This window comes from Lichenostomus cassidix, unplaced genomic scaffold (genome assembly GCF_008360975.1).
Source record: "Lichenostomus cassidix isolate B80296 unplaced genomic scaffold, HeHo_3.0 HiC_scaffold_43, whole genome shotgun sequence".
NCBI lineage: Eukaryota > Metazoa > Chordata > Aves > Passeriformes > Meliphagidae > Lichenostomus > Lichenostomus cassidix.
The window spans coordinates 2,302,404-2,320,911 of record NW_028147635.1 but is presented as its reverse complement, the minus strand read 5'-3'; the positions used below and the strand labels follow the sequence as shown (position 1 = coordinate 2,320,911).

The following is an 18,508-nucleotide window of genomic DNA, read 5'->3' as shown; positions in this document are numbered from 1 at the left end:
AGGAGAAAGAACATGCCAGCTGGCTGGGAAAGAGGCAGAAAGAATGTCTTCAAGTGTCTCCTCTTCATCCTTTCGGCAGGCAAGACAGAGCAATGTCCTTTCCTTCTGTCACCCCAGGTGACCCGGGGATGAGATGCAGCGCGGGGAGAGAGGTCGCCACTGCTGCCAGCGGCCTCGCAAGGGGCTTTGCCCGCCCCGCCGAGCCCGGCCAGCGCCCCGGGAGCGAAACGGCCGCGCTGTGCCCGCGCTGTGCCTCTCTGGCTCGTGTCGCTCGTCGCTCGTCCCCGCCAAGTCCTGCCCGCGCCGCGGCCGTTGCGCTGAGGCGTTGTTGCCCCAGTCGGTGAGCGGCGCCGCCATGCAGCAGCCCCCTCTGCCCTCGGGGCTCAGCGCCCGCACCTTCCCCGCCAAGCTGTGGCACCTGGTGAACAGCCCCCGCGTCCGCTCCGTGCGCTGGGACAGCCTGGCCCGGGGGCTGCTCGTCGAGCGCTCGCTCTTCGAGCGGGAGCTGCTCAGCCCGGCCGGCGCCCGCGGGCTGGGCGGCGAGGGGGCGGCGGCGGCCCCGGGCACCTTCAAAGCCACGCACTTCAGCAGCTTCGTGCGACAGCTCCACCTGTACGGCTTCCACAAGGTGGCGAGCGAGGGCGGCAGCTGGCTCCACTTCAGGAATCCAATCTTTCGCCGCGACCGCCCCGACCTCCTGCTCCGCATCGAGCGCCGGAGCAAGGCCAGCCGAGGAGGTGCGCCAAGGAGGTGCAGCAAGGAGGTGCGCAGCCGCCAGCGCAGCCGCTTGCAGCAGCTCCGCGGGGCCGGTAAGCCGGGCTGGCAGCGAGGGTGGCGCGGGCTTTGGCCGTGGGCACTGCCCGTGCTGGGGCCGCTCAGCGCAGCTGCCCCGGCTGGCCCAGGGGCTGGCTGTGCTTGGGCCGTGCCGGGCCGGGCCGTGCCGTGCCGGGCCGTGCCGTGCCGTGCCGTGCCGTGCCGTGCCGTGCCCCCCGGGCTGCCGGGGGCTGCAGGACAGTCCCGCCGGGGCTGCGCTCACAGCAGCCTGGCCCGCTCGGCCTGCAGCTGGCCCAGCCCCGCGCCGTGGCTGCCGCTGCTCCTTGCCCGGCCACGGGCACGCTTGGGGAGCTCTCCATGAGTGCGTGTGAGTGCCGAGGGCTCGATGGTGGCCAGGCCCAGCTGCAGGGAGCCTCCTGTCCCTTTGGAGCAGAGGGGGAAAGACCTGGCAGTTGGGATTCTGGCAGTTGCCTCTGGCCGAGGAACTGCCAGGGGAAAGTTTTCCCAGGTGGTTAAACGAATAGGAGAGAGCTAAACAGACAAGGAATTGGTTGTTGCAAAGCCGCAGAACATGTGGGGATTTTTTTCTTCTCACCCTTCACCCTGCTTGGGAGGATCTGAGCTTTGTTCTTTGCTGATAGAAGCACAGTTGCTGCCAAGGGAAACGTAGGCGAGGAGCAATAGTGACCCAGTCTTCCCTTTGCTTCCTTTCTTCTTCTCTCATTGCTACTCAGCTCCCTCATGCCAGGACCTCAGAGCTGCCTCACCTGAGGATGCAGAGCTGCCTCCAGGCCCTTCCAGGCGACGATGTGCAGGTGCTGAAGACTCTGAGGCTTCCCCAGCACCTGCCAAGAAAGTGTTTCGCACCTCCGGACATCAGGGGGAGTCATGGGAGGAATCACTCAGACGCAAATTCCAGCTGAAGCGTCTCACCATTCCACTGGTCCGCATGGACCTAAAACGCCACCCTGAGCTCATGGTTCGCCTGGTTCGCATTGACCATCCGAGCGTTTCCAGGGCCCTTCCGGAGAGCAGCAGCTGCAGATCATCAGAGCAGCACCTGCCAGCCTACAGCCCATCAGGTAGGGAAAGAACTTCTACCCTTGCTTTTCCAACAGCTCCTGGCAACAGACTGTTTGAAGTATTTTTTGGCAGTGCTCTGTCGTGGATAGATGTCAAGTGAGAATCAGGTAGAAAAGTGTCAAGTTGACTAGGAAAAGGAACCTTGAATGCAAAAGAATTCTCGGTCTGGTTTTCCTCTCCTTTATTCCGATTTGGTTTGTCTCCTGGGCATTTTCCACACAGCCTTTCTGCTGAGGTGCAGAAAAATCTTGGCTGACAAGTGGTCGGTGTTAGGTGAGCTCCCCTCTGTGTTTGAATGAAGCCAAACTGGGATGGTGATAGAATATCACAGATTTTAAAGTCTGTGTGTTGTGCCCATCAGGCCATGCCATTTCAAGGAGCTCTGTGTGTCTGCAGAACAATTGCAGATGCAGAATACGGCCTGAGCCACAAGGTTGCTTTTTAGCATAAAAATCACAGTTGAATTTCAGTGTTTGCCTGAAGATCTGGTCTTGTCCAGGGTGAATCCACTCTGTGGATGAGATGTGAATCTCATGTGTTGGGATGAGAAACTCAAGCAGCCAACTCCAAAAGCTAATGGGCATGTAGGAAAGGTTGTGATTATGAAGTTTTTGTGTCCCTTTGGAGCAGAGGGGAAAAGACCTGCTTGTTGGGTTTCTTGACTGTCCCTGCCAAGGAACTGCCAGGGGACAGTTGTACCAGATGGTCAAATGAATAGGTGAGACCTAAATAGACAAACAGGGAATTGGTTGTTGCAAAGCCCCAGAACATGTGGAGATTTTTTTCTTCCTCACCCTACTTGGGAGGATCTGAGGTTAGCTGTTTGCTGATAGATGTCCAGTTGCTGCCAAGGGAAACGAAGCCCAGGAGCAATAGTGACCCAATCTTCTGTTTCTTTCTTTCTTCTTCCCTCACTGCTACTTAGCTCCCTCATGCCAGGACCTCAGTGCTGCCTCACCTGAGGATTCAGAGCTGCCTCCAGGCCCTTCCAGCACAAGTGCAGCTGATCAAGACTCTGAGGCTTCCCCAGAGCCTCCCAAGAAAGTGTTTGCCACCTCTGGAGTTCTTAGGGATTCATTGGAGGAACCAGGCACACGCGAATTTAAATGCCAGCCTGAGCTCATCATTCCACCAATCCACATTGACCATCTGAGCTCTTCCAGGGCCCTTCCAGAGAGCAGCAGCTGCACATTTTCAGAGCAGCACCTGCCAGCCTACAGCCCATCAGGTAGGGAAAGAACTTCTACCCTTGATTTTCCAACAGCTCCTGGCAACAGACCGTTTGAAGTATTTTTCTGCAGTGCTCTGTCATGGGTAGATGTCAAGTGAGAATCAGACAGAAATTGTCAAGTCGACCAGGAAGGGGGACCTTGAGAACAAAAACAATCTCTGTCTGGTTTTCCTGTCCTTCCTCCAGATTTGGAGGATTTTCTGGGCCTTTTCCAGACAGCCTCTCTGTAGGGATGAAAGACTGAGGCAAAAAACATTTGCCCACAACTGCTCAGTGTCTGGTGAGCTCCCCTGTTTCCTTGAATGAAGCCAAACTAGGATGGTGACAGGATATTGCAGAGTTTAAAGATGTGCTCTCCTGCAAAGAAGTTGATTACATTTCAGTGAGCTCTGTGTGTCCCCAGAACAGTTGCAGCTGCAGAATACGGCCACAGCAACAAGGTTGCTTTTCTGCAATACAATCCCAGTTTAATTTTAGTCTGCACGTCTGCAGATCTGGGCTCTTCCAAGGGGGATCTACTTTCTGTGCTCGGTTGTGATGCAAAACTCCAAAGCAGCCCAATCCTCAAGCTGATGGGGAGATGGAAAAGGCTGTGATTACAAAGTAGTAGTGTGTGTCTCTAGATCAGTTTTACAGTCCATACTTTAACCAACGTGCACATCAATTAGAATAAATACTTTTTACAAGGAAGAAATCAATCCTCCAGTCCCCTGGGAAGTTGGAATACATTTCTGGCATTGAGTTTGCTGTGTGCTTCCTGTGGTGTTTGATCCAAGGCAGCAGTAGAGCTCTGTGTGCCAAGCTCTGTTCTGGAGCCTGACCCAAGTGTTTGGATTCTTGCAGCCACAGTGAGCAGTTCAGCCCCTGATGCTCCGACTGGCAGTGCTGGTTGTGCAGCATGGACAGCCTCCAGCTGGCCATGGAATGAGCCTGGGGAAGAGGAATTGCCACCACTGACTCTGGACCTGGTGCTTGAGACGCTGGAGGAGATGATTTCCCGCTCCCCACCTGAAAAGTCTCCCTTTGCTCAGGTAACTGCATTGGAAAGGGATGAAAAGGGCTGGACTGAGAGCTTTTGAAAGTTGTTGCATGGCTGAGAAGGAAAGGCTTCTTGAATTGAGCTGTGAATGGACAGGGAAGGATTTGCTTGGTAAAGCAAGATTTGCAAAGGAGGAGGGAAGGAAAAGGGGGCTCATCCTTAGTGAGGACGAGAGGTGTTGGCCAAGTTTGGGTGCTCCTTTCTCCTTTTCCTGGGAAGAATCCCTACTGCAGGGGTATCATTCCTGGTGATGCTTTGTAGGTTCTAACAAGCTTAGCTTGATGTGAAATAGGAGAGTGTTTGGAGAATTGCCCCTGAAGGCAAAGTGTCCTGCCCAGGGAGGGGCATGTGAGAGGAGCCTCTGTTACAGCACCAGCTGTGGGCTCTGCCTCCTTTTGGTTGGAAGGCCAAGGCAGAGCAAGGGCTGGGCTGCAGCTGCTGCTGCTGTGTGAGCCCTGCTGTGTGTGTAGGCACTGCCAGAGCCGTGTGAGGGGATGTGCTGCAGCTGCAGCTTTCTGGTCCTCTCTGTAGCCTCCAGTCGAGTTTCTATCTGGGAAATCCTCAGCTGGGCAAACTGGCCAGTCTTGCTCTCCATGTTCCAGAGCTTTGTCATGTTCCTCTTGGACATCCCTGTGGGAAGAGATGTGTGTTCCCATCCAGTCCTGGCAAAGCTGCAGCCTGGATGAGGCTGTTGTGCTCAGGGCTGTGGAGGGAGGAGCACATCCCTGTGCCAGGAGCTGGCAGGACTCCTTCCGTAGTGCCCACGTCATGTGTTCAGTGTCACCCCCACGTTCAACCTTGTCAGCATTGGCAGCTTCTGGACTGGGTTTGAGAAGTCAATCTTCTCCACTACCTTTGGGGGCCAGACCTCCTTGTTAGGAGCAAGAGATGAAAGTGAGTGAGCCCTGGAGCCTTTAGGGAGCAGATGTGTTGGTTCTGAGGCCCTGTGAGTTGTGAATTGGAGGGAAGGACAATGTTGGTGCTGCACATGAAATGGTTAAGGACTCCTTGAAGCCCAGGGGCTTCTGCTGTGTTGAAGTGCAATTCAATCCGGTCCATTAGTCCTTGTGTTTGACAGATTCCCTCTGACTTAGGAATCCACTTTCTCTTAACTCTTGCCTCTTTCCAGTCTTGCCTGAAGTGTTCAGTGTCTGTATTGGCACAGGCATTTTTGTATATTATTACACAGCTTTGCCAAAGGATTCCTCTATTTCATATAATATGCAGACCCATTGCCTTCTCTAGATTTACAGTTGAGGAGAGGCAGATTCAAGGCAGGGAATGGGATTTTTTGGAATTGTCCATATTGTATTGCCAAGTGTGATGAACTTTTGTCTTCTGTAAACTCACACATGCCAGATCTTGGAAGCATTTTCTTCCTCAAGAGAAAGAAATATTGCAGGCTCTGAACTACTGTGTCCCTGCAGAAAAAAGTGAGTGATCTTTGGGTTTTCTTTCTTTCTGGTTTTCTTTTAAGGGGAACACTGGTGTCACCCCTGAGTCTTCAGGAGGGGAGCCTGAGAACATGGCTGCAGCAGAGAGAGCTTTGCCTGGCACTGTGAGCCATGGGAACAGTTCCCTGGAGCCCGAGGAGCTTGGTAAGGAGAGAGCCCACATTGGTTGAGAGAGGTCTGAGATGGCTGCTGTGAGCCTGCCTGTGGCAGGAAGGGAGATCAGAGGAGTTGAGTTCTTGTCTGCAGGCTTGGTGCTTCCTGGTGCCTTGAGTTCCAGCAGGGCACTGGCACAGCCTCCCCGGTGGAGCCCTGCCCTCCACGCTTCTCTGGCCGCACTGACCCTGAGTCCTGTGGTGTGGCAAGAGAGCAGTGAATAAAGCTGACCTTCTGGCACTTGTGTCACCAAGCTGGGTGTCCCAGTTTCCAGCTGAAGTGCGTGGATAGGTTTGCTGCAGGGTGGCAGTGCTCTGGAGGCAGCGCTGAGTGACTCTTGAAGTAACTGGGGAAAATGCCAACAAAATGTCAGAGTAGAAGGCTGAGCTTTGTGTCTGAAAGCATTAAATCAGTGTAGTACAGGTCTGGTGATAGCTGTAGTGAGACACATTAAAAATACAAACGGTAGAACCTCTGAGGCCAAACAAATCACAGAACAAAAATGCAGGAGCTAAAGGCAAAATTTAATTTCCTCAGATTAGTGAGAACTAATAGGAGAGAGAGAGCACTTTGGATCTGCATTCTCGAGCAAAGCTGGTGCAGCCTGCAGGCCTCGTAGGGAGCTCTTTCCCTGCCAGCTCTTCATCCCAGAGCTGCTGGTTGAGTTGGAGGAGCTGTTGCTCACTGCAGAGAGCACTTTTTAGATGCCAGGGACCAGTGCTGGTTTGCAACTCAGCTCACATCACCCTTCAGCTTCAGCCATTTCAGTGAGGACCGAGGTGTCTCTGTGAGCACAGAGAAAGAACAAGGCTGGGTTCTTTGTGTGAGCTGGGACTGTGTGTGTTTCAAGCTCTCCTGGGTGCCATTTTCACTGCGGGTGCTGCAACTTTATCGGGATACTCCAAAACTTGCGAAGTTCTGAAAACTTGGAAGGATCCCTCTTCTGTAAAGAGGAGGCCTCAAATTCCCACGTGAGGGTTTGCCTTTCAGGCGATCTTTTACAATCTTTGACAGAAGTATAATTCCTTCCAAAGGGAAACATTCATGAAGGCAAGATATTGACTCAGTGTTCCCTTTGCTTCACAGACATCCATCTGATCTACCTCGCCAGGAGGGCTGCCCTGCGTGGGACACGGAGACCAAGGGAGAGCCTGTGAAGATCAGACAGGTGGGATCCCTCTGTTTATATTACATTTATATATATTAATAATTCCATTTTTTTCTCTTTATAGTTTCATTCTAGATTTACAGAATTGTGTGGATATATACTTATAGTTACAAATCTGTATAGTTCGATTTCTATCCATTTATATGTATATAATTATCGATGTGATTGTTTTATATATATGTAGTTAGATTTATAATTTGCATAGATACAATTATATGTAATTAGAGTAACTTTTATATATAAAGTTATATTTAGAAATGTGCATAGTTAGAGTTATGTGAATATTTAGGTACATGAATTGATATTTGTGTAGGCCTAGTTTGCATTTTAACCTCTTTCCCTGCTCTGCTTCCTATTTCATCTTTTGCTTTTCCCCCTATGTCCCCTCTGTCCCCTCTTCCCGTGCTGGGTCCGAGCTGGTGGCCAGCCCGGGCGGAGCAGCAGTTCCAGGTGTCCCCAGGTGTCCCTAGAGCAGTGAGAGCAGCTGGTGTCCCTGAGGAGCTGCTGAAGGACGGTGAGACTGAGGGGCTGAGGGGGCTGAGGAGAGGTGACACTGAAGGAACAGTGAGCTTGAGGTGCTGGTGGGGCTGAGGGGACTGTGGGGCTGAGGGGTGTGGGGGAGGAAAGGGGAATGGTGGAGCTGTGGGTTCAGGGTGAGCTGCAGGGGATGGTGGGGGCTGAGGGGACAGGGAAGTGGCACAGGCTGAGGGGGGTGGCAGGTCTAAGGGGACTCGATGTGTCAGAATGGACTGTGGGGGTCTGAAGGAACGGGGGGGCTGTGGGTTTGCTGAGGGGATGGCAGGGCTGAGGAGATGGAGGGAGCCAGCAGGGAGCACAGAGGGGTCCAGGACTGTGGCTCTGCCAGGCCTTGGAACCAATTCCTGTGTGTACAATTTTACCACAGCTTCCCTAAATGCCTCAAGAACATCCAGAGAGTGACAAGAACCATCAGGGAGGCGCTGAAGGGCACCAGCAAGAGCAGTGAACAGGGAGCTGCTGCTGCTGCCCCCCGAGAGCCTGGGTGAGGCCACAGGGTCGGTGAGGCAGGCTGGGGCTAAGGCTCAGCCTGCTTTTTCTTTCTCACCCTGCTGGGGAGGCTCTGAGATTTTCTCTTCCCTCACACAAGTGCAGCTGCTGCCCAGGGAAATGTCCCGATATTGACTCAGTGTTCCCTTTGCTTCCCAGATGTCCCATCTGCTGTCCCTGTCCAGGAGGGCTGCGCTGCATGGGAGGAAGAGACAGAGGGAGAACGTGTGAAGATGGGGCTTCTGAAATCCCTTCAGGATATATTTATAGATTTATATAATTATATATGGATATTTAGATAGGTAGATTGATGTTTGTATAGTTAGATTTCTATTTCTATTTATTTACATCTGGTTTTATTTTTATGTTTGTGCTAGATTTTCATAATATAATATAATATAGTATAATATAATATAATATAGTATAATATAATATATTATAATATATATAACATAGTATAATATAATATAATATAGTATAATATAATATATTATAATATATATGTGATGTAATAAATTATTTTTGTTAAACTTAAATTGATATTTGTATATTAATTCTTAGTGTGGTTGCAGCAATTTGTAATAAATCTAATTTTTTAACTTATGTTGATTTTTGTGTACTTACATATCAGAAGTGCAAGTGTAATAATCTTCAATAAATTTAATTTTTAAACTGGAATAAGCATGAAGTTGTGTTTTTCCAAGCAATAAGGAAATGTAAACATAGTATTGCTGGAGGATTTTGGCAGTGAGTGAAGGGGACTGGGGGAAATTCTCCAGCCATGCCCAGCAGCTCCCCAGTCTCAGTCAGGCTGGCAGTGAAACCGCAGATTTGGGATGGCAGCAGAGCCACACGCTGGGGACTAACTCGCTGCAAAGGCTGCTGAGCAAACGGGACTCCACTGAGCAGAGAGCTCCAAGCAGGAGCCACCCGGGGAGGAGAAATCATTCACAATGAAACAGAGAGAGAAAATGGGGCAAAACAGATGTGAGCATACTCTGGGAGTCTGATAAAATGCTCTAAATCAGTGCTCTCTAGGTACATCTTCAGCAAAAAAAAATTGTTAAAAGTGAAACACCTTCCATGAAAGACGAATGACACTTTTCCCCTTCACTCACCCTCCTTTGGAAGTAAAACTTGTCCTTCTTCCTGAGAAGTTCTGCCCTTCAGCATCTCATTCACAGTAAATAAAAAGGTTAAGTACTACCACTTGTCACCATGAATGAAAACAGCCCTGCCCTGGTGACAGCGTTTGCAAAGTCTTCCCTCCTCCTGTCCCCACATCTCACAAACAGAACCATCCCCTTCCTGCCCAAACTGAGCTGAGGTGAGTGAGGGCTTCAGGAACTCAGGAGGCTGCAATACCATCACACATAGGAAGGTTTTGCAAAATTAAAATTAATGAATTTAAAGGGTTTGATGGTGATTTATTTGATTTAGACATTTTAATATAAGTGTACTGAAGTAGGAGTTGGCAATAATTTTTGAGCCTATACCATAATTATAGAAAGCACTCCCAAATGAAGTGAAGTAATATCTATTCTTCTCATGTTTGCACAGATATTTGAGTTGTCTACCACTTATTCCAATATAACTGATATTATTCCAAATCTTTTTTAGCGTTTATCTGCAATGTCCCGCAATCTTTTAGTTTGAACCTTATGTGCTCTTTGAGACATAAATATATAAACCTTCTGATCAACAACAAAAAACCCAACATATCCACAAACAAATTATAGACAACATGATACTGATACAGAGGGTGTGGGCCTGTTGCTCTGGGCAGAGGGACCTACCACCATCCCCACTCCTGTTCTGGCTCCTCCTGGGACTGGTCCAACCCTGCAGACACAGCCACAATTTGGGGGTGCCTGTGACCCCTGGGGTGGGCAGCCTATGTTGTGGCAGCTTCTTCCTCCTCCCTTGAGACTGCAGGGCTGCTGGCTGGAGTCCCCATCCAAGGCAAGGAGCTGCTGGAGCTGCTGGAGCTGCTGGAGCTGCTGCTGGCTGCTGGGCTGTCATCCTCACCCACAGCAGCTGGGAGCACAGAAGCCTCTGGGCCTCCTCTCTGCACTGCCTCACAATGATGTCGATGGTGCCCTGGACCAGTGGCACTGTGTGTTCCTCCAGGATGTCCTGCAGGCTCTGGGTCATGATCTCCTGGTCTGGCCCATACATACAGAGAGTGTGTAGGATGCAGCTCTGTCAGATCTCTGCCAGCCACCACTGCTCCCTGTAGATGGTCTCCATCCTGCTGCACAGCCAAGTCTGCACAGGGTCCAGGAGATCTTTTGTTGACAGAAAAGTTGTGCTCAGACCTGAGGCAGGACACTGCCGACAGCTCGGGCTGGCGTCTCCTGAGGAGAAGAGGAATGGGGTGGCACAGGGGGATGGGGGATGTTCCTGTCCTGGCTGCCTGGAGCTCTCCCTGCCTGGCTGCTGGCCACTGGCAAGGGTCAGGAGCAGGGATGAGACACAGGGCCATGGACACATGATGCAGGTGGACAAGGGAGAGCAACATGGAAATGTCAAGGTTGAAAACAAAAAGAAAAGTATTTTCTTCTTTCTCCGGACAGTGTGCAATGACAGGGACATTGTGACATCACCTGCTGATGAAGGATGATGTCAGTGAGAAGCAGACTGTGACATCACCAACGGCTGGATTGTGACATCTCAGCCTTCACTGCTTACATATGGGCATAGGCAGAGCCAGGGCCTGGCTGGCTCTGTTCTGAACTCCTACCGAGCGCGACTGCGAGGTGTGGAGGATCGAGCCAGGTTTCTGTGGTGCTGAGTGTGCAGGATCAAGCCAGGTTTCTGTGGTGCTGAGTGGTGCCTGTTCTTGGCAGGTGCCAGTGCCAGACCCAGAGCAACCAGCAGTGTTTGCCCAGCCCTGCCTGGCTGGGGCTGCTGGGCACTGCGTGTGCTTGCAGCACTGATGGGAAACGTCCCCTGTGTTGGACGTGGGGCAGGTGACAGGGCTGTAGGGAGGTGGGAGGGTGTCCTTCTCCTTCCTCCCCTCTCCTGCAGGGTGTGACCCCAGCGAAGGAGAGCAGCTCCTGATCCTCAGCCCTCCCCAACGTGCTTCAGAGGCCTAATATGGCCACAGAGAGAGGTGGCAACTGTGCCATCTGCCAGGACACTTTTGATGACGTGGCTTCTGCTCTGCCTTGTGGCCACCGTTTCTGCCAGGGCTGCATCCTGCGGTGGACACACATAAATCCCGTGTGCCCACTGTGCAGAGGAGCAATAGAGACTGTCAGGTTTTCTGATGATGCAGGTGACTATATGGAGATAGTCATCACAGCCCCTGAGCAGCTGCCAGCGGCCACCAGCCAGGCAGGGAGAGCTCCAGGCAGCCAGGACGGGAACAGCTCCCATCCCCCTGTGCCGCCCCATCCCTCTTCTCCTCAGGAGACACCAGCCCAAGCTGTTGGTGGTGTCCTCCCTGAAGTCTGGGCACAACTTTTCTGTCAACAACGGGAACTTCTGGAGCCCCTGGAGACTTGGCTGAACCAGAGGATGGAGGACATCTACAGGGAGCAGTGGTGGTGGGCAAGGAGTGCACAGAGTGCCATCCTGTGCACCCTCTGTGTGCATGGGCCTGACCAGGAGATCATGACCCAGAGCTTGCAGGACATCCTGGAGGAACACACAGTGCCACTGGTCCAGGGCACCATCGACATCATTGTGAGGCAGTGCAGAGAGGAGGCCCAGAGGTTTCTGTGCTCCCATGCTGCTGTGGGTGAGGATGACAGCCCAGCAGCCAGCAGCAGCTCCAGCAGCTCCAGCAGCTCCAGCAGCTCCAGCAGCTCCAGCCCCAACAGCCCCAGCTCCAGCTCCTCCAGCTCTTGGACAGGGACTCTAGCCAGCAGTCCTGAAGTCTCCGTGGAGGAGGCAGAGGAAGCTGCCACAACGGGGGCCACCCCCGCCAGGGCTCACAGCACCCCCCCAGCTGTGCCCGTGTCCCCAGAGCAGCACCAGCCCCAGGAGGAGGAAGGTCCCTGTGCCCAGAGCACCAGCCCCAGACCCTCTGGTCCCACCCGAGGTGGGGGTCGCTTGCCCCAGCAGCCCCAGCGTCCCCCAAAGAGAAGAGCCCCTGAGCCTCAGGAGTCTCCACACGCCCGCAAGAGGCCTCCTTGCCAGTAGGACTAGCAAAGTTCTTTCACCCATTTATTAAGGAAATAAAGAAATAACTGGTTGTTTTTTCCATCACACAGTCTCTGGGTGGTGCTTCCTCAGCCTCCTGGTGCCTTTGCCCTTCCCCTCATGCCCCACCGTGGCACCCATGTCCTGTGGGGCATAGCCTGAGGCCAAGGGCCATGGCAGCAGCACCTCTTCCCACAGGACATCTGCTGCAGCTGCACAGCCCCAGGACAGCAGATGGCAAAGGCAGAGAGGGCAGCAGAGGCAGCTGGTCTTGTCACAGGATGATTTATCAATGCTCCAATGTCTGTGGATGTCACTGCATGGGCACTTGTCCCATAAGAGAGTCAACAACTTGTTGTGTTCCACTATGGGGAACTGCAAGGAGTCCTTTTCAAACCAATGGTCTAGGATGAAATTAAGTCAACTGGGACAGTGTTGTATCTGAGAACTGAAACAGACCTCAGGAGGCTGGAACCAAAGTAAAACCGCAAGACACAAAAGGACCCCAGACTCAAAAAGCCCAAAAGACAGGACACAAAAGGCCCCAAGCACAAAGCCGCAGCTCCAAACCCACAAAAGACAAGACACAAAAAACCCCTGGAATCACCATACCCACGAGTTTGTGATGCAGTTACTTCTAAAGCTCCTGGGCCTTCCCATGGTCTGCTTGCAGACAGGAGTCCCTTGGCCCAGTCCAGCATTTCACTGCAGTCCATTGGTGGAGAGACCTTTCACCATCTGACTGGAGAATGTCTCTGCAGGGTACAGTGTCCTTGGTTGTCCCCTGCTGACTGCCTGTCCATGTGAGACATTAAATGGTTGCCAGGCAAAGTCTCCCCAGAGACAAGGCTTTCAGCCATCCTCTCCTAGCTGCCTCCTGCAAGTGGCACACGTGCAATCCTTATGAGCTATACCTATGGGCTATGAATGTGCATATGTGTACCTATGTGCAGGAATTTTAATGACACACAACGATGGTGTTACATGTGGAGCACTTGTGCCACTCACACAGCCCTGGGATGAACTGATGCTGAAAAGCCCCAGTAGTGCAGTGAGAAAGGAATACAGAAACACCCCCAGCACATCTCTGTGCTCTGCTGGCCCTTCAAACACTTTCCCATCAGTTAGGTGTCCATCAGTTCTATATGCTTTATGAGCTTTTATGTCTTTTTATGTGTATATGCGTAATACCATTATTTGGTATGGTATGTGTAATACCATTATATATATGCTCATTTAAACATTCCAGGAATCTCTTTTGGCCCTAATCTCCATATTCCTACAGAAGGTCAGGTCACTCTGGGTTTGACACCAACAAAAATCCAGGTTGTTCAGATCCTAGTCATGATGAGCAAGCACAACTTCTCTGCTGACACAGAGATTGAAGACAAACCCCTCTATTGTCACTGGAAAACAAAAATGAGGAAGTTTCTATGTACTGGAAAGTCTCCTGTTTTACCCTGAAGGACTGTGCCTCTTCCTTTCTCAGCAGCAGCTCAGGAGGCCAAGAAAGACAAGGGAGGGATGTGGCTGATTTCTCTGACAATTTCATACTACTTGTAAATTAGAGCTGAGTCTATTCTCAACATCTTTGCAATGGCAAGTTCTTGCTGAGGATGAAGAGCTGTGTCACTTGTGTTTAGTTTGCATCCAGTTAATGGCACGGTGGGTTTTCATGCTGCAGATGTGACCTCTGTGGCAACAGTCTGGGCGCTGGCAGAAGGTGCTTGTTTCTGTTCCAAAGTGCTTTGCACAGGCTGGGCTCTCTGGGTTTGCATTAGAATGCAAACTGGGGAGGGTCACAGCCACTCTGGGATCAATTCCCTGCCTTGTCTTCACCCCAAAGCGGTGGTGCTTAGTCACTGAGGTGTTCATTCAATGGATTTATAAGTTCTAGTGCAGTGTCTTGCTGCCACAGGGAGCCCGAAATGCCAGGAGCTCGGGCTGTGCCCCCCTGCTGCCAGCCTAGCCCCACGTCGCTGCCGCACATCCCGGCAGACAGAGTGCACTGAGGAAAAGTCCTTTATTCCCACTGCAAACAGGTGTGCACATTAGGAAACAAAGACAAATGAAAGCAAGGCCTCCGGCCATGCCATCCGCCCTCTCCTCAGGCTCCTCCGTTCATCCTCCTGCCCTGAGGGCTGCGGGGGCGGGATGGCGTCGTGAGGGCAGCGCCGGGATGGTCCGGGCAGGGCTGGATCGTCTGGGCAGGGCTGGATCGTCTGGGCAGGGCTGGATTGTCTGGGCAGGGCTGGATCGTCCGGGCAGCTCTGGATCGTCTGGGCAGCTCTGGATCATCCAGGCAGTGCCGGGATTTGCTGGGAAGCCCCTGGATTATCTGGGCTGTGCCTGGATCCCCATGGCAACACCGGATCCCCCGGTAGCCCCCAGCTCCCTCCCAAACACACCCACTGTCTGCTCTTTGGGAACATGGTGATCTTCCAAATGTATGGAACTGGTGAGAAACCTCATCAAGGTGTGTAATTGGGAAAAATGAAAATTCCTGTAGGAGAGGAGATGCATGGCAAAAGCATCATCCACCTTCCCTCAGCCCAGGCTGGGGCTGACAGCATCCACAGCACTGGGGCAGCTCGTGTCTGCTTCCTGAGGGAATTTTTTCCTCATCAAGTCAGATGAGGAATTTTTTCCTCATCAAGTCAGAAGAGGAAGGAGAGGGCATTCCAGAGCTCATTTCAGTGCTCCAGCTGAAATGTCTATTGAACTAAAGGTGTGTATGGTGCCACTGGTATGGTTTTGTGGAGCTCCCTTGTATACACTGGGCGACCACAAAAGAAAAAGAAAAAAAAAGGTATTTAACAGATATCATTATTTTTTCAGTGACTGTTTCTTCTTGCAAAATCATTAAACTTTATTTCAAAGACTCAGCAAACTGTTTTTGTCACCTGCAGAGAGACCTAGAGGAAAGGAGACTGCTGCCCTGCTGTGGGAAAAATCCAAGCATACAGTGGCAAAATATGGCCGTGAACGCCCTGATAAACAGGGGAGAGCAGCATGTTTGGGAATGTTCTCATTTCCTTCCCCACGTGCCTCTGCCTGGGTGCTGCTTCAGGGATCCCCTGCTTGGCAAAATGATGAAAATAAATTCACTCTTGATATTTCATCCATAGTTTTGTGTTTGTCCCTGTAAGCTACAGAGATATGATGTAAAAAGGAATAATTTACATCAGTCTAAACTGCTTGAGCCACTTCTGTGGCACTTCATTTGCTTCTCTGTTCCACCCCTGTGTTCAGGAATCTGTACTGACCACCTGCCTTACACGACTTACACCTTCCACACCAAGTGCTCCAGAGAAACTGAGCAGAGAGGTTGCTGCCAGCCAGGCCCAGCAGAGTCAGGACACTGCCACGACACCAAATCAGCAGAGGAATTGAAGCCCAGAGTAATAAAGGCAGCCTGGCTGATGCTTGGCTTCACTCCAGTTTGTCACAGCTGATTGGAAGGATGCCTCAGCCAAGAGCTCCAGGCAAGGCAGGGAGTTCAAAAGGAGGAGCAGTGGTGAGACTGAACAGGATGCTCTGCTTCATCTGCAAAACCTCTGGTGACGTGGAGGACATTCAGATTATAAATACAGGAGCTCCTGTTGGCCACAGGAAACTGGGCATATGGACCAGGCTGGGAAATGCACAGGAATGAAGGATGGCAGCTGTGAGGTGCTCAGCACCCACCTCAGTGGGCTGCAGCTGCCCTTGGCCTGAGCTCGGGAGGATCTTCCCTTTTCCTTTGGAACTCCCTGGCAAACACGGAGCCTTTCAGCCCACAGCAGTCCCCTCTGTGGGAGCACCAAGAGATTCACAGCCTTGCCAGGCTGGGTTGCCACCCTGTGTGCTGCAGCTCCTGCTAGGCCTGCTCAGGGAGCTCAGGCAGCTCTGCACACATCTGTCTCCTGGGAATTGCTCACCTGGGAGGGAGCAGCAGCCAGAGACTGCAAAGACAAAGCAAGCATCTGCTTTGCTATCAACCTCAGTGCCAGGCAGTGTCCAGCGTGGCACATTGTGGCATCCTGGAGCTTTCAGCTGCACAATGCATGTGGCCAAGCACGTGTCCTTTCAGGCTCCTTGTCTCAGGAGATTTTCAACCAGGCTGCAAGAGCTGCATTTGCAAATGTGTTTGAGTGCTGCAGCACCTCTGCAGGCACCTGACACAGCCAGTGGGATCCAATGTCCAGCAGGAAAATCCCTGTGTGCCTCACAACGAGTTCCACAAAACAGCCTGGCAGCTGCTGGCCTGCAGAACAGAGAGTTCTGGAAAATCTCCTTGGCATGGCTGAGAGCTCTGCTCCCTGCAGAGATCCTACAGAATGATCTCTGCACCAGGGCAGCTCTCTAGGAGGAGAAGTGGACACAAGAAAAGGAGCTTTTGCATCAGACCAAGGCCTTGTGGCACAAGTCACAAGCACTTGGTGTCCCTGCATCCCTCCCGCCCCAGGCAGCGCCTTTCTCCTCTGCCCCACACAGCACACACTGCAACGCCCCAGAGACCAAAAGGCTTCAGCCTTCAGCAGTTTGCCCCAAATCAATGGCTACAGCACAATGAAAACAACAAGCTCTTCTGATTTGTCAATTCCATCATTTTATTTTAATTAAAGCATCTTATGGAACCTGTTCTAACTGAGCAAGAGCTACAGCTCAACTGCCTGAGGAACATATTCCAGAGGAACATCTTCCAGGCCAAATGCTAAATAATATTATCTATCATAAAAAAAAGAGCTACCTAGCAGTTTTCTTTCCCAACTAATGTCTAGTTTAAAGCTTCAGAACTCTTTACCTTGTTTAATTAATTAATTTTGTTAGTATAGTTATTATGGTTTAATTTTATTGAATTTAGTTAGTTTGTAAGTTAATTATTTTTATTAATAATTAATTTTTGTTTCTTAATTAAACAGGAAAAGAGGGCATGAGAGGGCCTTTATCCAATTATCCCTAATTCTAGAAGAGAGCTCTACTAACATCTAGCCCTATTTTAACCTACAGAATTTAAGTCTAATAAATTCTCTTACTTTTGCTCCTCAAATTCTTGAGGTAGCAAGTACAATGGCACCTCAGTCTTGAGCCTCCTGGCCTTGCAGCAGATGGACATTGCCACCCAACTTGGTGGCATCTGCAGAATGACTGAGGGTGCCTTCAATGGTCTTGTCCAGATCATTGAAAATGTCACTGCCAATGTCAGGGTTTGGTTACTCAGACCAGAACCCTGACTTGCTTTGGCACTTGCTTTGGCACGTCTTGTTTCCTGGTCACCTCCATGTCACAAAGAAGGAGAAGCAGGTTCTTTGTTTGGGGCCTTGCCAGAGTGGAGAAGGTGCCTTTGAACCAGATTTTTTGGGGAAGGGAACCTCTCCATCCCAAGCCTGCCAGTCGCATGCCAAGAGCTGTGAGGGATGCCTGGGACAATGCAAAGGCACTGCAGATCCTCCAGCCAACACATCCACTTTCTGCAGGGCCTGGCTCAGGGGCTGTGCACAAACACACATGGAGCAAAGGAGAGCAAGGACAGAGCGTTCCAGAGCTCATTCCAGTGCTCATGCCTCTGTGGGTGTTACACCATTGGCATTCCCACAGAGCCATGGTGGGATGGCTCCTCTGACTGGAGCACTGGAATGAGGTGTCTGAGGCTCCCAAATGCCCTGAGCACCCTCCTGAAGTGGGACAGCTGCCACTCGGGGACAGCCACAGCCACAGCTGAGCGCAGGCCTTGCAGACACTCAAACAACCACCTGTGCCACTCTAGGAATTGCTGTCCCCAAGTGCCATCTGGAATGTCCCATAGGAGGGACCCTGAGTCACTGTCTGTCATCCTCTATCCTCCAGGCTGGGTGGCTGCATTCCGGCCACAAGTCACTTGGGAGGGACACAGAGCCACTGTCCTCGTCAGCGTTCCCACTCAGGTCTCTGTCTTCAGCCCAGGCCTCTAATGGGAGAGACCCTGAGCCACTCTCTGCCTCACTGCTCCAGCTCAGCTGTGTCTTCAGCCCACGACCAACATGGCAAGGAGCCTGAGCCATTCTCTTCCCCAGGCCTGCTGCTCAGCTCTGCATCTTCAGGCCATGCCTCAGCTGGGAGGGACCCTGAGGCTCTCTCCTCCTCAGTGCTCCAGCTCAGGTGTGTGATCTCTGCCCAGGCTGTGGACAGCCCTGGCAAACTGCACACAGACCTGAGCTCCTCAGAGCTGGATCCCTCTGTGGTTGGTGCCTCTGACAGGCATGGCTCTGCCCCTGCCCCTGCCCCCTGCCCACCGAGATCTTCCAGCTGGCTGGGCAAGGGGCTTGGGGGCACTGGTGCATAACTGGGTATGGAGTTGAGGCCTCTTCCCCACTGTGAGGGGCTCTGCTGGGCAGAGCTGGGCCTTGGCCTGTGGCTGTTCCTGGATGAAGGTTCCCGTGCTCTGCCCATCCCTCACAGGGCCTCACAGG

At 51.9% G+C, this 18,508-nt stretch overlaps 1 protein-coding gene and 1 long non-coding RNA gene across 3 annotated transcripts; both read left to right on the top strand.

Annotated features, from left to right (window-relative positions):
* Positions 1 to 309: 309 nt before the first annotated feature.
* LOC146421149 (uncharacterized) lies at positions 310 to 3,218 on the top strand. Of its 2 annotated transcripts, XM_085047589.1 has the most exons (3): positions 310 to 809; positions 1,509 to 1,856; positions 2,783 to 3,218. In XM_085047589.1, the coding sequence occupies exons 1-3, from the start codon at positions 356 to 358 to the stop codon at positions 3,184 to 3,186; spliced, it is 1,206 nt and encodes a 401-aa protein (XP_084903715.1). In that variant the 5' UTR covers positions 310 to 355; the 3' UTR covers positions 3,187 to 3,218. The 2 variants fall into 2 exon arrangements, with proteins under 2 accessions (XP_084903715.1, XP_084903716.1); XM_085047590.1 differs by lacking the exon at positions 1,509 to 1,856.
* Positions 3,219 to 3,918: 700 nt separating this feature from the next.
* LOC146421148 (uncharacterized) lies at positions 3,919 to 7,369 on the top strand. Its single transcript, XR_014848802.1, has 3 exons — positions 3,919 to 4,119; positions 5,605 to 5,725; positions 6,821 to 7,369. It is a non-coding gene; the product is annotated as an uncharacterized LOC146421148 (long non-coding RNA).
* Positions 7,370 to 18,508: the final 11,139 nt, after the last annotated feature.

Bases quoted from the DNA above. Each gene is read 5' to 3' on its own strand.
- LOC146421149 (XM_085047589.1), top strand. From the start codon at position 356: ATGCAGCAGCCCCCTCTGCCCTCGGGGCTCAGCGCCCGCACCTTCCCC. The intron at 810-1,508 runs GTAAGCCGGGCT...ATTGCTACTCAG, and splicing joins GCAGCAGCTCCGCGGGGCCG to CTCCCTCATGCCAGGACCTC. The intron at 1,857-2,782 runs GTAGGGAAAGAA...ACTGCTACTTAG, and splicing joins GCCAGCCTACAGCCCATCAG to CTCCCTCATGCCAGGACCTC.